The 18,775-nt window shown below is 40.3% G+C and overlaps 1 protein-coding gene across 6 annotated transcripts in view; it reads right to left on the bottom strand.

Moving 5' to 3' along the window:
• si:dkey-174m14.3 (brain-enriched guanylate kinase-associated protein) overlaps positions 1-18,775 on the bottom strand; it is a 39,401-nt gene that overhangs the window by 10,652 nt on the left and 9,974 nt on the right. For 3 of the 6 annotated variants that reach the window (XM_076874002.1, XM_076874001.1, XM_076874000.1), the window contains 4 exons: positions 10,656-10,853; positions 6,160-6,321; positions 2,252-2,318; positions 497-604 (listed from right to left, as the gene is read on the bottom strand). In XM_076874002.1, coding sequence (XP_076730117.1) covers positions 497-604; positions 2,252-2,318; positions 6,160-6,321; positions 10,656-10,753 — 435 coding nt within the window. In that variant the 5' untranslated portion in view covers positions 10,754-10,853. The remainder of the gene's footprint in view (positions 1-496; positions 605-2,251; positions 2,319-6,159; positions 6,322-10,655; positions 10,854-18,775) is intronic. The other 3 variants (XM_004550474.4, XM_076874003.1, XM_076874004.1) reach the window with 1 other exon arrangement.

Raw genomic sequence — 18,775 nt, 5'->3', positions numbered from 1 at the left:
ACATGGTAAAAAGTGTTGAGTTTCCGCAATGGGATACCTGAATGAATGAACCACTTCCTCTACAAATGCCATAATTCAAGAGGTAACTACCCCTAGTGACCAAATGTATAATAAAAACAAAATTTAAAAAAACCCAACAACTTTTAACTTATCCATTTATGTTCCCGCTGCCTATAAATCAAAGTTAGATCCTACCGGTCATATTTTTTTATATGTATAATGGAACAGTAAAATCATGAGTCCATTTTGAACTTTAATGCAACAAGGTCATCTTACTACTGAGCTTGCATGTCTTACTCACAAGTTTGTCCAATAATCTGAGAATTTGCAGCTCCTTTCTGGTGCTCCAGTTTGCATATCATAGTGTCACTGGGCAAGACTATGAAAACCCCAAACAGAATGTATGGAAGCGCCTATTTTCTATTTGCCTCAAACAATAACTTCATACTCATCGTCTGGCTCTGCAGAGTTGAATGCTGGGCACTGCTTTACTTACATTGTCTTCTTGAAGCTTCTCGATGGTGAGCTTTGCCTCCATCAGGTGGTTGTTGAGGACGATGATCTCTCTGCTCAGAGCACGCTTTTCATCATCGTGGTGCTGTGACTGATAATGACAGAGCAGGGATTTAAAGATTACTTTAAAGTACTTTCCTCTGTGTAATTCTTTCTTGTGTGTTTTTTAGGAATGAAATTTATAGAATTTATAGAATAGATTGTTTATAAGAGACCTTTCAGACTAACTTTCAAAATTGATTCTTGCATGTTTTTAATTCAAATATGAACCCGGTAAACATAAATAGAAAATTTTTGATAGATCTTTCTAATTTTCTTTTGAGATCTAGGTCGTCAGTACTGTTTATATTGGCAACTGTATATGTATATTTCACCTAACTCTTTTGGGTTTTGGTGCCCGTTGGAAGTGCTTTCTGTTCTGAGTGTTGCTGTTTTAATTCCCTTTTACTTTATCTTGTTTAGTTTTACTTTTCATGGTTGCCCTCTTGATTGTCTTCAGCTGTCTTTAGTTCCCCTTCTATTTCCACCTCACATGTATATATTCCCAGAGTGTTCCTTTGTCCTTTGTTGTGTTGTCCATGTAACTCAGTAGCTTTTCTTTGTGTTTCTGGATATTTTCATTTGGACTTTTTAGATTAAATGCTTGCTTTGGTTTCTACTTCTCTCCTGCGTCCTATTTTTGGGCTGTCACACCTAATCCATATTGCTTACAGCTGAAGATGACAGCAGCCTATTACATACGTATTTCTTAGCTACTGTTGATGAATGGGAAACTTTAATGTCAGTAAACTGAGCTTCCATATAGTTAAATAATTTTTTATTGCATTTTTTTAAAAGCAAAGTTTCTGTTAGCTTCATCACCTGTCAGTAAAATGTATTTTGGCCAAGAGCTTTGGGTTTGTGGAAGCTGTAATTAAAATGCCTGAGCGTACAGTAGTTCCGCCTCTTTGAAAAGTTTAACAGACTCAAACTATATCACAGTGTTTATCAGTCTTGTAATTACGTTCTCTGTAGTTGTGCAGGGCCAAGGGGTCAGATGGGTTTGCGGCACCTCAGGAGTAAACAAGCTTTACTATTACAGAGAGACTTACTCAGCACCTTTCTCACCCTTGTGGAGGGTGTACGTGAAATGAATCAATAACAGCTGATGAGAACACTTCAAAAAAAAAAGAAAAAAAGAGGCTACCAGCCTTTATTTTAAAAATCACCAATTTTCTTTACACAAAAAGCTGGGTGACCTTCAGCTCTTTATTACCTGTACTTGGTATCTCACATTGTCATCAAAATGATGGCGACAGCAATGATTATTATCTTGTGCTGTAACAAACCCATTCGACGAGCATTTTCAGCTGTCTATTCAACAGCGAAGACACCTGATGGTCATACAGTGTTCTCCGGCAGACTAATTGTATCTTTCCACCAGCAAAAAAAAAGCAATGTCTGACAAATGAAGTGAGGTGCAGAGCACTGAGGAACAATGGGTTTGCTATCACTCTGCTGTTGGAAGGAGGACAGCCAATTGTAATAAGCCATAATTAACGTCAGTGGTACCAACAGAAGGGCATTCATATTCAAACAAGCTCACCAAGTGCTCTGTATCATCTCTAAATCTCAAGGCTTTCCTACTTGCTTCTTTTCTGTCTACAAATACTGCAAATAGTTGACCGCAAACCTGAGAGCTTATTGTACAGCATGTACACAGGGTTTAAAACACACAGACACCTGTTAAGATACTCACATTTCTGTGGATCTTCTCCTCCAGATCCTGGTTGATCCTCTGCAGTGCTGAGTAGCTACTTTGTATTCTAAGTGACACAATAAACAACAGCGCTCACTTGCAGGTAATAGATTGAACATAAATAGTAGCAGCCGAAGACTTCTGCAACTGGAAATAAGCAGATTGACAGGCTCAGCAGTGCACTGCACAATTCAAAGCTGAATAACACGTCATATGTCTCGTAATAGAGGGATTTTTCCCCCCACAAGGCATGGTAACATATATGGAAAGATTTTGGGCACCAGTAATAAATATTGAGCCGCAGCTCCACTATGGCTGACAGAGGACCCCAGCCTGAGGATGTCAACGTAATTAAAATGAAGGGGAAAAGGTGACGTTTTGATTATATTTTATAATTACACCTCTCGGGGTTTCTAAAAAGTACCTCAAATATAAAAATGCAACTCCTTTTTTCATTTTAATACTAGTAAATGCAAGGTTTATGTCATGAAACGAATTATTATTATCTTTGTTTTAAATCTGTCTAATCACCACCAAAGCAGATACTGTGATTAGTTTTGGGAATTGGTTTTGAGTCAGCGCCATAATTGCTTTTTGTTGTTTTTGTTTTTTACTGAGTGACATCAGCACCGTCACCGATCTGATGGTTCTTGGTGGAAATCTAAATGGACAGATGTACCGAGATGAGGTGCTCTAACCTGTACACTGCACAGAGTATCAGTAGTATATCCAGACACTTCGTTGGCCAGCATTTAGTCCCAGTATGGCTCCTGTTGAGGATGCCTGAGACATGCCGTGTTGACGTGATCATCAGAAACAGCTACAACCAATGACCACTGCACAACGGCAGCCTTCACCCATCCAGGAATTGGACAGCAATTCCTCAACAGCAGACTCAGACACTTGTGTGGCCTTTCACAGAGGAAACCATGCACTCTATCTTGTATATGCACATTCTAAAGTGTCAGACTATAAAATCTATGAAATCTATTTAAAACACAAACTGGTATTTGTTTTTGATACCACAAGTAAAAACTTGTGTAAACAGCAGGTGAAGATAACAGAAAAAATTACTTTCCAGGAGGTAATTTAAAATGATACAGTATTGTGAGTTACCCAGATAAGAAACACTGCACTGCAGCACTGCATAATTTGCTGATCTCTCAAACACTTGTGGTACAATTGACTTGTGCAATTAAATTCTTAGATCTTAATTGAAGGATGATCTCTAATATAATGACTTAAAGACCCCCTCAATACGTGCTTTACGATATTGAAAAGAGATTAATAATAGCTTCAGCCCGCTTTGGTTCTCACATAAAATCTAGAACGCTCGTGGTAGACATATAATCTTTATTATTTCACTATGTTTGAGTCTCCAGGTATTTTCTGCTAACATCACATTGGTATACCTTCTGTAGTGGATCATAAGGGGTTTCAGAAAATCACCTCATATGTCTACTCCTTAAACAGTGATGCAGTATTAAACATTTTTCCTTTATTTTTAGATAAAACAAAAGCAGAATTCAGATTGTTTTTTAGTAGTTTTAGACAAGTGTAAAGAGGAATTTTGTCAATCTTTGTATTCAATCATTTTCAGCTTTTTACGTTAAAAGCCTTTTGTAGCTATTTCTGGAAATATCCTCACTTTCTTAGATTTTTGAGAAATTTATAGCACCATCTATACAGGTCATCTTGCTTGGAAGTCTTTCTGTCTCGTAGCCTCGTATTAGTACCCTCCCACTTCTCTTTCTCGTGATCTGCACTGTGTGCAGTCACTGGTCTTGGCCGGGTCCACACCAAACAATCCGGACCCCGTCTGATCCAAACAAATTTATTTTGGTCTCTTTTGACCAAAGAATGTGCTGCCAATATTCATCAGGCTTCTTTTCATGTTCTTTGGCAACGTATATTATTATCCTGGCGCCAAGTTGGAAACGGCGAAGCGCAAGTGGCACCATTTTCTGAGGGTGGCCACTGCACCTTCTGTTATTCATAGGGTGGCTCTTCCAATTACTCCTAACACCTGGTACAGCTGTGTTTCAGCATAGAAGTCTGATGCTGAACATAGGCTCATCCACCCATCCATATTTTTGTATAAGCAATCACCCTGAAGTGGAATTTTAAAGTAATATTGTAGACTTCTGACATGTAGTTTGATTGTTCATCATCATGTACAGTAAATGTCAAACCTCCAAGCAAAACACATTTGAGCTGAGCAGTACTTAAAGGCACACTGCAGTGTGCCATTCTTGGGCCCTGACTATTTCAATATGACTAATCTTCAAAAGTAACATTGTTTTGTGTAGCACTGTGTTACAGCACCAATGATGCGGCGTTAAATGCATCTGTCAAATGCTGACATAAGCTCAAAATGTTTAAGAACCCAAATTTCTCTTCTTGAAAGAGAAATAAAACTGAATTTGGAAAGGAAGCAGTGAGTTTGGTGACACTTTTCTGGAAAGGGTTTAATAATCTGCTGCCAGCGTCTAATTTGATCTCTTTATTTTGTTATTTTGTTATTTCCCTTTAGGTGACAGAATAACCATGCTCTGCTTAAAACTGATATATTATTTGTTTAGCATTCAGTTTATCATTGTGTCCGTGTCCTGTATTATGCTTTATATCAGGGGTGTCAAACATAAGGCCCGGGGGCCAGAATCGACCCGCCAAAGACAACAATCCAGCTCACTACATGTCTTTGGAAAATGTGGATGAGTGCATAGATTTTGGACTTCTAACTGTATTTTCACATTTTACAAGTCGTCCTACTGATAAAGACTTCCCCCACAGCAATTCACATACAACAGTGTAATAAAGTAATAATTACACAATTGAACAACAGAAAAAAATCCCAGTTTTTTTACTACCTACTAGTCAGTTTCAATTTCAGTTTTTTACAATGTTTCCACAATAAAAAGAATAAATTAAAAAACAGGGAATTTTCTGGGAATTAATAACAACTTTCCTCTTTATTACTACAGGACAGTCTAGACCATGAGCATCCAGAGCTTCTTCTGAAATGTAATATTTATCTTTCACAGTTTAAACCCAAAGAGTCATGCTGATAGATTTCTTTAAATAAATAGAGCAGCATTTATTATCATGTAGTAAAACTAAGATGTGTTATAGAAATTATGCTTCTTTTTCTTGTATTGAGATTTTACAGGGATTAAACAGATTACAGTTCAACTTTCCTACACTGACAAAAAAGGGAGGCCAGCTTAAGATCAAAGTGGGCCACCGATGTAAAATGAGTTTGACATCCTTGATTTATACAGACTTATAAACAGTATTTGATTGAAGAATACATTTGTATATTATTATTATCATTCCTATTATTGTTCTGCAGAACAGAAACCTGTGCTAACCCTGTTTTAGTCAGGCCAGTTTAATGTCAACAGGCCTAACTTTTTCCTGCTCAATAAATAAAATTAAAAGTTTTATCTCAGACTTCATAAAAAGTCCACTAAAACAACTGCTACGTACTTCTTGTGTTGTTTGGGCTGTAATGGGCTTCTCCTACAGCTCCCTCAGTATATTTTATCTTTCCTCAGTTTTAAGCTTGTGTTCAGTGGACCAGAACTGCAGATACCCATGGGTAAGTGCTGAATGTGGAAAGTCCAGTGCAAGCACTATCCACCACAGAACATTTGTGAAAAAGATGGGATATAAAACATTTGCTGTTGCTGTTTACATTCCTGTGACAGAGCTGTGTTGTTATTGTCTTTTACTCTCTCTGCTCATGTTTGCTCTCACGAGTGGAGAAAAAAAGAGAATCTTAATTTTCTGAAACTGAGAAATGTTGACTGCAAACAGAGTCCACAAACAATTTGTGAAATCTTCTGTGCCACACTGCCACCATCTTCGCCCCCTGGGTGTTGTAAAGTTTGTACTGAGGGGCCTACCTGCGCAGCTTATCAGTAAACTTGTCCAACTCCTCCTGTGCTCTGCGCAGCTCCGTCTCCAGGTACTGCCGTGTGGAGTCAAATTCGCTCTGCAGTAGCTCCAGCTTGTGTGTTGTGTAGTTAAGTCTTTTCCGTAAGTCCTCCTTCTGCTCCAGCAATGAGCTACACACACACACACACACACACACACACACACACACACACACACACACACACACACGGGTTCAGAGCACATGATGGAGGAAACAGGCTCCTAACTTGAGTGCATGCTTATCTAAGTAGTCTACAGATCTTTTTAATGCACCCCTGAATGGCTGTGCAGTTATGATGGGAGCATCATGAGAGGGTGATAAAAGTAGAAAACTTGTTTGCAAAAGTGCATGGTGCGAGCAAAACATGGGATCAAAACACAGATCTCTAATTAAGAATCCAGGCTGGGGTAAGTAAGGATACAGAGCTTTTAAGACTTTAGAGCATTAGTCAATCTTTTTCAGTATCAAAGCTTTGCAGCACATCACAGAAACCTCATCAGAAAGTAATACAGGCCCAATGGAGAAAAAAGAGGTTTTAATCAGTGATGAAACATGAGACAATGAAATCTAATATGTCATGCGAATAGACCCCGAAGGCTCAGATTTACAAAACGACGATATTCCCCACATGTAATATGGGAAGACAGCACAATGATGAGTATTTTTAGAGTATGTGCATTACCTGAGCTTCAATCTAATAAAAGGGCAAGTGTGAGTGGGAAAGGAGGAAATGTCTGTTGCCTTGATGGATCTGAGTGTGCACGGTGGGGCTTAATGGACCTCATATTGACGGACAGATGGAGGAAGGAGGGTAATGACTCTATCTGAGACGGATAACAGATAGCAGATTGGATGGAGATGTGGTCACGACGTTCTTGTCACTTCCTCTCTTTGTCTCTTTTTCTCACTGTTTAACGAAATCATAGATTCAGGGAGTCGAGGGCTGAGGGACATCGAAAAAAAAGAACAGGGACAGGTTCCTTTGAGGGATTTTGTTTTTTCAGGACACTAAAATGAGGTATCACCCAGTTTAATCTAATTAGCATGCATGATAATCTTTCTGCAATCGATAAGATGAAAAGTAGAACGGGTCAAACCAGACTTCATACAGAACCTCATTGGGTATAAATGAATATTTCTGCTCGATTATTTCTCAGTAGTTTTGTCCAAATGTCTCTTTTAATTTCCCCATTAAAGGCAAATTACAACACAGATGCACCAGATATGTGCAGGAGACATGGACACAGAGGACGACTTTGGTTCAAGTAGCTATGTTTGGTATATCCACACTAAGCTTAGAAAACAAAATTGAGCTGAACTAAAAAAGGTGACTCATGAGCACTATTATAGGCCACTATAGACCACTATTATTACACCTGTTATTATGGACCACTATTTGTGTACTGAAAAGTGTTTTTTATGGTTAAAGACCATTATTTGTGCATTAGTGTCATTTTTTTTAGAAGCTATCTCATTTCAAAGGGTTGAATGACCATATTGTGTTCCTATCCTCTGACCTAGATAGAAGTGTTACAACAGCTGTTCAGTTTAGGGGAATAAGGATAAGGATGCTAAATAAGAACCCAGACACACAGTACAGGGTGGGCCATTTATATGGATACACCGTAATAAAATGGGAACGGTTGGTGATATTAAAGTCCTGTTTGTGGCACATTAGTATATGTGAGGGGGCAAACTCCTCAAGATGGGTGGTGACCATGGTGGCCATTTAGAAGTCGGCCATCTTGGATACAACTTTTGTTTTTTCAATAGGAAGAGGGCCATGTGACACATCAAATTTATTGGTAATGTCACAAGAAAAACAATGGTGTGCTTGGTTTCAACGTAACTTTATTCTTTCACGAGTTATTTACAAGTTTCTCTTTGTTCACAGCCATTGACATGTCGAAGAGGTTAACACGTGAGGAGCGGATCGAAATTGTGTTGATATCTGGTCAACGCAGTAACCGGGTCATTGCAGCAGATTTCAATGCAAGACACCCTACAAGACCACCCATCTCCCAGGCTACAGTTAGCAAACTGCTTGCTAAGTTTCGTGAAACTGGTTCAGTGTTGGATTTGCCAAAGTGTGGACGCAAGAAAACTGTCACTAATGAAGAATGGTCTGACACTAACCCACATTGGATGGATCCCTCCAAGACTGTTGGACCAACAAAAGTGATGGTTTGGTGTGGTATATGGGGTACAATGATAGTGGGTCCATTCTTCATCAATGGAAACCTCAAGGCCACTGGATATTTGAAATTGCTACATGATGATGTGTTTCCCTCTTTATGCACTGAAGCTGGCACGTTCCCTGAGTTTTTCCAGCAAGATGGTGCACCAGCACATTATGGGTGCCAGGTCCGAGCATTCTTAGATGAACAGTTTCCTGGAAAGTGGATTGGTCATCGTGGGCTAGTTGAATGGCCCCCAAGGTCTCCCGATCTGACCCCCTTAGACTTTTATCTTTGGGGTCATCTGAAGGCAATTGTCTATGCTGTGAAGATACGAGATGTGCAGCACCTGAAACTACGGATACTGGACGCCTGTGCTGGCATTTCTCATGCGGTGTTGCTATCAGTGTGGGAAGAGTGGGAGAAGAGGGTTGCACTGACAATCCAACACAATGGGCAGCACATTGAACACATTTTATAACTGGTCAGAAACTTGTAAGTAACTCATGAAAGAATAAAATTACGCTGAAACCAAGCACACCATTGTTTTTGTTGTGACATTACCAATAAGTTTGATGTGTCACATGGCCCTCTTCCTATTGAAAAAACAAAAGTTGTATCCAAGACGGCCGACTTCTAAATGGCCACCATGGTCACCACCCATCTTGAGGAGTTTGCCCCCTCACATTTACTAATGTGCCACAAACAGGACTTTAATATCACCAACCATTCCCATTTTATTACGGTGTATCCATATAAATGGCCCATCCTGTACTATAGACCAGTTGGTAACCCCTGGCAACTACAGGTCGCTAGAGAAAAATGTGTAATTCTTAGCCAGCTGTACCAAAAACCTCCTTGCATTTGCTTACAAAAGCTGCTCAAAGTTGCACTTTTTGAAATGTGTTGGTTGGAGCAGTAAGGCGGTGGTTTTATTTTGATGGGGAATGGTGTCTTTTTCTGGTTTGTGTATCATGTTTTTAGCTTCACTACCACTTGCCGAGTATTCGGAGGGTGTTTGCAGACAAGTCAGCATGTTACATGTGGTCAACACAGCAATCACAGCAAGGTTTGTGGAGCAGCGCTCTCTTTGGTGCAGCTTTCATCTGGTCAACACGCACTCAGCAACTGGCTGGAGAATATTAATTTTGCCCTAGTAACCAGAGGTTGCCAGGAGCTCAAGGCCTGTGTCAGTGAAGCATTGGTGGATTAAAACTGAATTCCACCACTGTCCAATGTTACAATAATAAAAGCTGAATACAGTTTACTGTCCTAAAGTCCAGTGTTTTGTCAACCCATCCACCCACCCCATCTTCTCCGCATGTAGACTTTGTGGCTCTATAAATATCACCTCACGTCTACCTTTTCTTGTCTTCTCTGACACACATAAATGCAGCTAGATCCTTGCACAAACTCACAATGTTTTGTTTTTCTTAAAGAATAACAAAAAGATACATAATGCAGTGCTCATATTCTCTCAGGTTGATTCCTCTGTATTAGATATGGATTGCTTCTATTTTTAAACCAATTAAGTTTTATTTTATGAAAAACTGAGCATCTGAATTTTTCATTTCCACTTTTTTTTTTTTTTTAGCAAAGCAACATAATATCTTATCAAATTTAGAACTTATTTTTTCTCATGTTAGGTAAGTTGTGCTTCTGTAAAAGTAGTTTACGTTCTCTTTTTAAGCCTTTTTTTATGCACTCAGATTGAGTATCCTGCCTCAAGCACAGCTCTAGTCTCCATTTACTCGACTGTAAATACAAAAATGCTAAATACTAAATAACTTCTAGCTTCAGTCTAACTTCAGACTGAAAGTGGGATAGTGTTTATGTTTTATGGAACTGTGTCAGTGAGTAGAGAAAACCTGCCCACAGAGTGATTCAATGAATGTCTCAAATGACTGAGTGACATTTGAGTGCCGCATTATCCAAGCAGCCCCCACCTCCTCGCCTCATGCCTCTCTGTGATTGGTTGGAATCATCAGGGGAAAACAGGTGTTTGTTGTTTGGTAGAGGATGAGTTAACGTGAAGTAGCTCCAGGGATGTTAAATCCCCCATTAGTGACCTCCCCGGTGAACAGGAGCTGAGTCAGACATAATGAGTGTTTTCATTCCAGCGAGATGAGATGACGAGGCAGCGTGACTTCTGGGCTTGGAGAGGCGGGATGAGGCTGCTTTAGCACCTCTGGATGGCGAGAGGAGACACCTCGTGGGCGGATGAACGGACAAACAGATAAAAAACGAGGATGGATGGAAAGATGGCGTCTGAGACGTTCACTCTTACCTCTTTTTCGGATGTTTGCCGCCATTTCGGGGGACTTTTAAGGCGGTTTTGCCAATGTATATCTTTTTCATGGTTTGTCTGTGTTCCTTCCCTCTCATGTGTTTAAAGGGCTTGACCACAGGGAGACAGCATTTATGTTAGTTTTCCAAAGGAGACCAGCTAAGTCTGGAATTAGTGAGTGATCTATCTGTGTTGACCCTGCCAAACAAAGCAAACAGACAGGATGGCAACTTTTAGTAAGGACAAGTCAAGCAGGACAAAACTGATGTTAAGATCCATGGACAGATTCTGTTGGTCATATTCATATGAAAGAACCCATATTATTTTTTAAAGGGCCTGTAGTTGTATGTAGGGGATCTGCTACTAAAAATAACAAATAAAATAAATGCTTTTCTCATAATTTTTCTCACATGCTGCACCTCTTCTCACCTTCTGTCTGAAATGCTCTTTAGCTCCAGTCTATTTAAGGCCTCTCCCCCTGAAAACCCGAATTTGCTATGATCCAACTCTCATTCTACATAAAATCCCTTTTGAGCACAGAGCACACATAGCAACGTTTGCAACTTACCCCTCCGGATATTGCATCAAACTGAAAATAATTCACTGGGTCTTCAGATGCCGTGAAGATTCATGCGCTTACTCTTAGTACCCGACACCAGAACATTTGGTGTGCTTTGCTCATGGCTGAGATATTTTGGAGAATATGTGCCAAAACTAGCCACTCTTATACCACTGTTATGTAGATGAGTAACAGAAAGTCTGGAAAAGTCTGGACTACAAATGAGGCATAAGAAGGACTTCAATAGCTTTTCTTTGTGGGTGAGAATTACTCTATTTGGTGTTGACTTTGTCTTTTTAACTGTGCAAACCCCTGTGTAGAAGACTAAATGACATGGAAATCCCATTAAGCATAATGTGGACAGTTTAATGGCAAATATCCCACGAGTTTTGTCCCGTTTCCTTAAATTCAAGGCACTAAATTCAAAGTAAAGACCATTTTTGTCTTACTTCTTCCACTGACGGTGCACAACGTTTCCTGCAAAGAAACAGCGGAAGCGAAAATGAGAAGTAAAACTGTCTGAGACATCAGCTGTAAATGTCAAGCTTTGGACTCAGTCCTTCAGACATAAAGAGCAAGGGATTCCTTTCAGCTTTCTAGCAAAGTTCAGCTACCATATGAGGGGAATCCATTAAAGGAGAGGGAATATATACGCTCACGGTTTGAACACTCATTAACTCAAATATCCAATCAATCACATGGCAGCAGATTATTGTAGTTACGCATGTAGATACAGTCAAGATGACCTGCTGATGTTCAAATTGAGCATCAGAATGAGGACGAAAGGTAATTTAAGGGCCTGAACATGAGATAGTTGTTGTCGTGGCAGGGTTTTCTGAGTCATCAACCCAATATCACAGCAAAGCATGTAATAGACCTGCAGGACCATCCTATGGATGCCACGCTTTGCCTCTCCTAGGTGTAGTACCAGTAGAGGGCGATAGTTTATTTAAAGCCAACAAGTTAAACTGACCAAAGTAGGAATGAAGTACAATCCAGGCTCCTTCTATTCCACGTAATATTAAGCTACGTGGCTGATATGTGTTTACGTGTTTCATTAAAAGTTCGTCCATGACTGTTTTTATGTTGCTTTTAAATACATTATCGCCCTCTGCTGGCACTGAAAGGTACTGCAACTTAAGCATGCCTGTCCATTTCATGCGTAGGAGAAGCAAAGCATGACATTCACGGGATGGACCAGTGGGTCTATTACACACTTTGTCAGTATACTGGGTTAAAGTACTTCAGAAACTGCTGATCTGCTGGGATTTTCCCACAAACCCATCTCTAGGGTTTAAAGAGAAAGCATTTGACAACATCTGTTGACTGTGATACAAAAGCAGCAATCACTCATGAAACAAAGGTATGCAGAAGAGCATCTCTAAACAAGCTACTGATCAAACCTTTGCACAGATGTGCTACAGTAGCAGAAGACCATACTGGGTGCCACTCCTGTCAACTAAGAACAGGAAACTGAAGCTACAATTCATACATGCTCATTAAAACTGGACAACAGAACCTTGGAAAAACATTCCCTGGTCTATGAATCTCAATTACTAAAGTGACATTCAGATGGTAGGATCAGATTTTGGCATACAGCATGGATCCATCCCGCCTTGCATGATGGTGTAATGGTGTAGACAATGTTTTCTTGGCACACTTTGGGCCCTTTAGTACCAGTGAAGGAATGTTTCCAGCACCTTGTTAAATCTGTGCCTCAAAGATTTAAGAGCGTCCAACCAATTAATATTAAGATGTACCTAATAAAGCGCCCGGTGAGTACATTCTGTGTATATTTTTATTTCTTAAATTAAAGGCTCCCACAAACAGCTTGTCTGCATCTTCTTCTAAAATCTAAGTTCCCCCCACTCAGTTTAGGGAACATTTGGGGAACTGAAAACCTGATTTTGAATGAGAAGTATTCTTTTGTGACCACAAATGCTGTATATTAAAAGAAAAAATGCTAATTGTTTGACATGGAAAAACACGCAAAGAAGCACTAAGCTGCCTAATCACTGACACGCTGTGAGTGTGGTTTGATGAAATTTTGAAAGCACTCTGGAACATAAGCAAACAACCCCCACAACTGCCTTCATACAAAAAATGAAATGTTTGAAACATTTGTCTATATCTTTTTAAAAAAAACATAAATGTTCACAAAACTTTTCTACGTTCTTAAATATTGTGTTTAATGCTGAATTGTTTGCTTGTGGTCAGGAGCCATTAGACAAAATCTGTTGGAGGTTAAAAAAAACTGCTTCTGGGTCCTGGCAGGACATAGACTTGTTTCATGTCACTAGTGGTGGGGGAAAGTCTCCTGTGACAGGCGGATATCAGACTTATCAGTAAAAACAAACATCCCTTGCAGACTCAGTGTCTTCATCTCGTATATGTCCAAACACAAAGAAGAGGAGCTGACACATCCAGGCAGTGTGAATGAAGGAGTTTGACAAGCCTGAAAGACTGAAAGTCTTTTGTATAAATATTTCCTCCATCCCTCCAGTCCTCTGCGTCTTGGTGGCGTCCGCAGCACAGGTGCAGCCTTCAGCACACAGACAAATGGCGCATGTTATTAAATGAGACAGGCTGTCAAAGCTTGATCAAAGCTCCTCTGATCCGAGCAGCGGGCTGACCATCCGGGAAGGAAGCAATGACCGACTGTGGATGGGACTGCAGCGAGTTACAGCTCATGTTTGGGGTGTTGTACCCACTGATATTGTGTACACACACGCACGTATTATGAAATAAAGAAACATGTTGATCTACTAATGCCCAGTTGTTGGGAGGTGACTTCTGCTACTGGCTGAGAAGGCAGGGAGACATGTACTCCTCCAGATGGTGACAGCTCACTACCGCCACTGGAGCCTTCACTCCAGCTGCTCCCCTCTGAGTCATACCAGCTTCGAATATGTGTGTGCGCGCGTGTGTGTGTTTAAGATTTGGCAGGTGCGAGCATGTATTTGAGAGCATTAAAGTGGCAGAAATGTGTGAGTTTATCCATGCAGGTGTACGCTTGATTGTCCGTATGCATATGTACACATTTGTTTGTATCTATAAGTCTAGGTGTGTTCCTGCTTGTGCGTTCGTGTGTGTGTGTGCCTGTGTTTACTCTGCGGCACAAGCTCTGCCTATTCAACCTCCTTCTTCCAGGCTTGAATTAAAGTAACGCTGTCTGCCATAAAAGTGAAAAAGGACAGCTGTTAGCGACACGTCTCAGGCCCCATCAGGCGTCCGCTGTCAAAACGCCAACGCACAACCGCGCACGCAACACCCTCGCTCATTCACTCGCTTGCTTGCTTCTTCGTCTTCCTTGTGCCCATCCTCACACTGCAGCAAAACCTTACAAGGGGCTCGTTCGGATGGCGGTGCCTGCCACCCACTCGTGCCACGCTGACATTCGAGAGCATTGAAAAGAAGAGGAAGAGGGAGGTGGTAAAAGAGGAGGAGGGCATTAAAGTTGTGGAATGAGGGAGATGGAAAAGTAGAGGGGTGTGTGTGTGTTTGTGAGGGGGGGTTGCTAGCCAGAGTATTTACAATAAAGCCAAAGACATTAAAGAGGAAGCGAGCTTTGCCAAATTACAAAGGAAAAGCAAATAGAGCGGGTGTGAAGTCTCTGCTGAAAAGTCATCATTTCTTTACCTCCTTCCTCTCCTTTTCCTCGCCTCTTCCGTCAATCTCTTTCTTCCTTCCTGGCTTCCTGATTGCATCTACCTTTCAGCAAGATTGGCTCTCAGGAAAAACCCTTATCACAGGCCCAGACCTCAGCATTAGAGCGGGGGAACCCGAGTGGCTGACTCATCCAGCAGCAGGGAAAGAAGGCAGAGATGATGCTCTTTCTGGCCCCTGTGCCTTCGGATTAACAACCTGCAGTAGTCACTCAGTCCAATGGCATGTACAGTATGACTCAACCACCTCACAGACAAAAATCAGCTTTCAAATTAGGGTGCTATTCTGTCAGTGTGTGTGGGTTTATGTCTTAGCTGTTTCTCGGTCCTGCATTGATTAACTCGGGAGCAGACACCTAAGTAGTTTCACAGCAACTACCAACATCATTAGCGGCAGCAGGGGATAATGACCCGCTGAACGGATTTCACGTGCTGCTGATGGCACCCGGCACTGGGGAGTGTGAAATCACGACAACATCCCGAGAGGATTTTAGAATGAGCGGAAGAGGTGATGGAGGCTCGCCGATCCCAAATACAAACAGTTCTGTTCTGCCAAAACTGAAGGAGTGAACACAGAGAACAGAGTCCAACATCAACCACAGAATAAGCTGCAGGCAGACATTTAGACGTAGAAAATGGCACCGCGTTAAAAAGAGGGTTTGATACAGGCACCGGTATAATGATGAAATGCAAAGCTAGAGAACTGGTTTGAATGTTATCTGTTTATTTATCTTCCAAGAGTGCCTCTACCACTTAATACATTAACACTTTCCCTACCAGAGTATTGTTTTCAGCATACCACTCATTTGTGATTCCCTAATTATTCAAGCCTCCTCACGGCATTTTTGTTCAGGGAATATATAAACACATAATACCCTCGCCTGTCACTTCATTATGTATACCTGTTCAGCTGCTTGTTAATGCAAGTATCTTGTCGGCCACTCAATGCATGTATTCATGTAGACATGGCCATTAGAAGATTAGGAATTGTTGTATGATGGTAGGGTCAGAATTAGTTGTAAACACCATGAAAGCATGGATTCATCCTCACTTGTATCAACGGTTTAGGCTGCTGGTGGTGTAATGGTGATTGCGTTTCTCATTTTTGGACCATTCTCAGTAGATCCTAGTAGATCAGCAGCTTCTGAAATACTAAGTCCAGCTGATACGAACAACCATGTCACATTGAAACCCTCTTTCTTCCCCTTTCTGATTCTCTGTTTGAACTTCAGCTTCACCCCATTCCTGCAAACGTAAAAATGCTTTGAGCTGCTGCCATGTGATTGGCTGTTAATGAGCAGTTGAATGGTGTACCTAATGAAATGGTCAGGTAGGTATGTTGGGTTTATGGAGGCTTATTGTGCTTTTGACTGAGTGCATTTGGGCAGTCCCTGGAAGAAATTTGTTTTCCATGTCCGAATCAAAAATTTGATATTTGAATGCCAAATAAATTTTTAAAAAAAAAATCAGAAGCCACATCCTTGGCCACGGCCATTTTTCTACTTTGCCATTTTAAAGAGCGTGATCAAATCCACTCCAGAACTGAACTGCTTCTATTCTTGCCCATGCTTCAAGTCTTGATCACGTTTTATTTAATGGCTTTGCAGTTTTTACAGAATCCTGCTGGAAAACAACACAATACATGACACAGATCATTTAAATGACTCTGCAAATACTTCTTTCACCTTGAGGAACTACAGAAATAGCTTTCAAATTTGCAAATAGACTCTGTATATTTTTATATATTTTATTTATTGACTCTATTTAATTTGTAAAATATGTGTATACACACACACACACACACACACACACACACGTAGAAAAACATTTAGTATACACATCCAGAATTTTTTATTTTTTATTTTATTTATTTATTATTATTATTATTATTATTATTTTTTTTTGCATATACTATTATATATTGTACATATATTTATTAGTTTCAGATTTAGCCATTCGTATATTTTGCCTGTTTATGTTATTGTATTTTGCACAACTCTGTTGCTTGTGAAGCTCGCACACAAGAATTTCACTCGCATGTGCTGTACCAATGTACCTGCACATGTGATGTGACAATAAAAAGTGATTTGATTTAATAAAAAAAACAAAGATAAAATTCAAGCTAGGAGCCTCAGAGTGGCAAAAACAATGACCTATGCGTTCCTAAAAGAACAAACCCGCACACTGAGCGCATTAAAAACATAAAAACATGCTGCTCTACAAAAAAAAAAAGAGCTCATCCTTCAGACAAGATACTCATAGTGCCAGCGAAGCCTTCCGAGAGCTGTCCTAGCAAAGACGCTGAGATCACGTCTTTCTCGACCCAGAATACACCCTCTCACAATAACCCCAACTTTTAAACTCTTTCACAAGTTGAAACCAAAGTTTTCCCACTGATTACTTTGTTCCATCTCAGTGGTTCTGAATTACTTTCACAATTTAAATTTTCCCAGAAAGGATGAGAGCAGAAAATAAATAAATAAATAAATAAAAGCATTTCTGTCCACAGTCTTTTCATTTTTATCCATTTATTTATTTATTTTGCTGGTTGGAAAGAGGAAAAAGAAATACAGCTGTGAAAATGCTGTTGTGGTGCAAAAAAACAAGGCCAGTGTTTGCCACGTTTGCAACCACAACCAAAAGCAGACGGGATGGAAAAACACAAGCGGCTTTCAAACGGGTTCAGCTCATTAAAAATAGAACAGACACAAACACACATGGATGCACGTGCACACATGTGTATACACACATACACGCACACACGCATGCACAGCACGCCACCCACCATCGCAGCATGCTGTTTACGAGTGGAGCTCGAATGGACAGGTAGTGATTAGATGCAACAAAGGAACAACCTCTGCATATCTAGCCTGCAGTGTAGTGCTCTGTGTTTCTGTGCGTGTATGTGTGTGTGTGAGTTTCCTCAGCATTTACCTCGTGCACTTATACACAGATGTACTTACTGGTCCATCCATAACTCTCAAGAGGCTGCCTAAAAAGCCTCAACTCAGGGATGCATGAAAGGATCTTTAAAAAAACACAGAGAGGCACTATATTGGGAAGACGCAATATAGCACTAATAACTTTCCAGCATAGCCCCATTAATGTAGCGGCTTGGAAAGAAAACAAGGGTAATCTGTGACCTCCGGCTTGACCGAGGCAAACAAGCTGCAGACATTTGCTTGAAAAGCTTTAATTTATCTGTTTAATTTTCTTCTAAACTCTCACAGGTTGATACTCTTTATTACAAAGGTCCCTGCAGTTTGGCTTTTAAATGCTTTATGGCTTGGTTAAAAAAGAAGGTTTTGAATAACAGTTCAACATTTTAAGAAATGCATTTATTTGATTTGAGAAGATGGGTTCTACAATTGTATCTGTCCAACAGCAATGTAACCTCTTGTGCAGGCATGAGTTTGTGTCAGACTTTTAACAGATGGGAATTTTACATGGCGTCTGCTATTTTCACAGGCATGCTAACTAGAGATTTAGCCCACAGCCACTGAACTGACATCTCATCTGGAGCTGCGTATCTTAAAATCTTGCATGATTCCTACGATTAGTACAAAAACATGTTTTTTATATGTTGCGTTCATTTTATATGATGCCCGGCATGACGGAAAACCCCTACAGGTCTCAGAGTGGTGTCTCGTATTCATGTAGTGTAAAGTACGCTTGCCCTATTTTTATGGAAAGGGTAAAAAACAAAAAAAGGGATTTATAATTTGTTTTGCCTCAGCGTCTTGATGACTTGTGCTCACTGCCGGGTTTTACATCTTACATCTAGTTGTAAGAAAGGTAAGCTTGCACGTATCTCTGTGATGCCAGAAACATCTGACAGAACAAGCCAAAGAGCCCAAAATCACAACCCAGAGGAACCAAAATATCCAGTGCAATGT

Source organism: Maylandia zebra, linkage group LG15, assembly GCF_041146795.1.
Source record: "Maylandia zebra isolate NMK-2024a linkage group LG15, Mzebra_GT3a, whole genome shotgun sequence".
NCBI lineage: Eukaryota > Metazoa > Chordata > Actinopteri > Cichliformes > Cichlidae > Maylandia > Maylandia zebra.
Note: the sequence above shows the minus strand (reverse complement) of the source record. Positions and strands in the feature narration are given on the sequence as shown.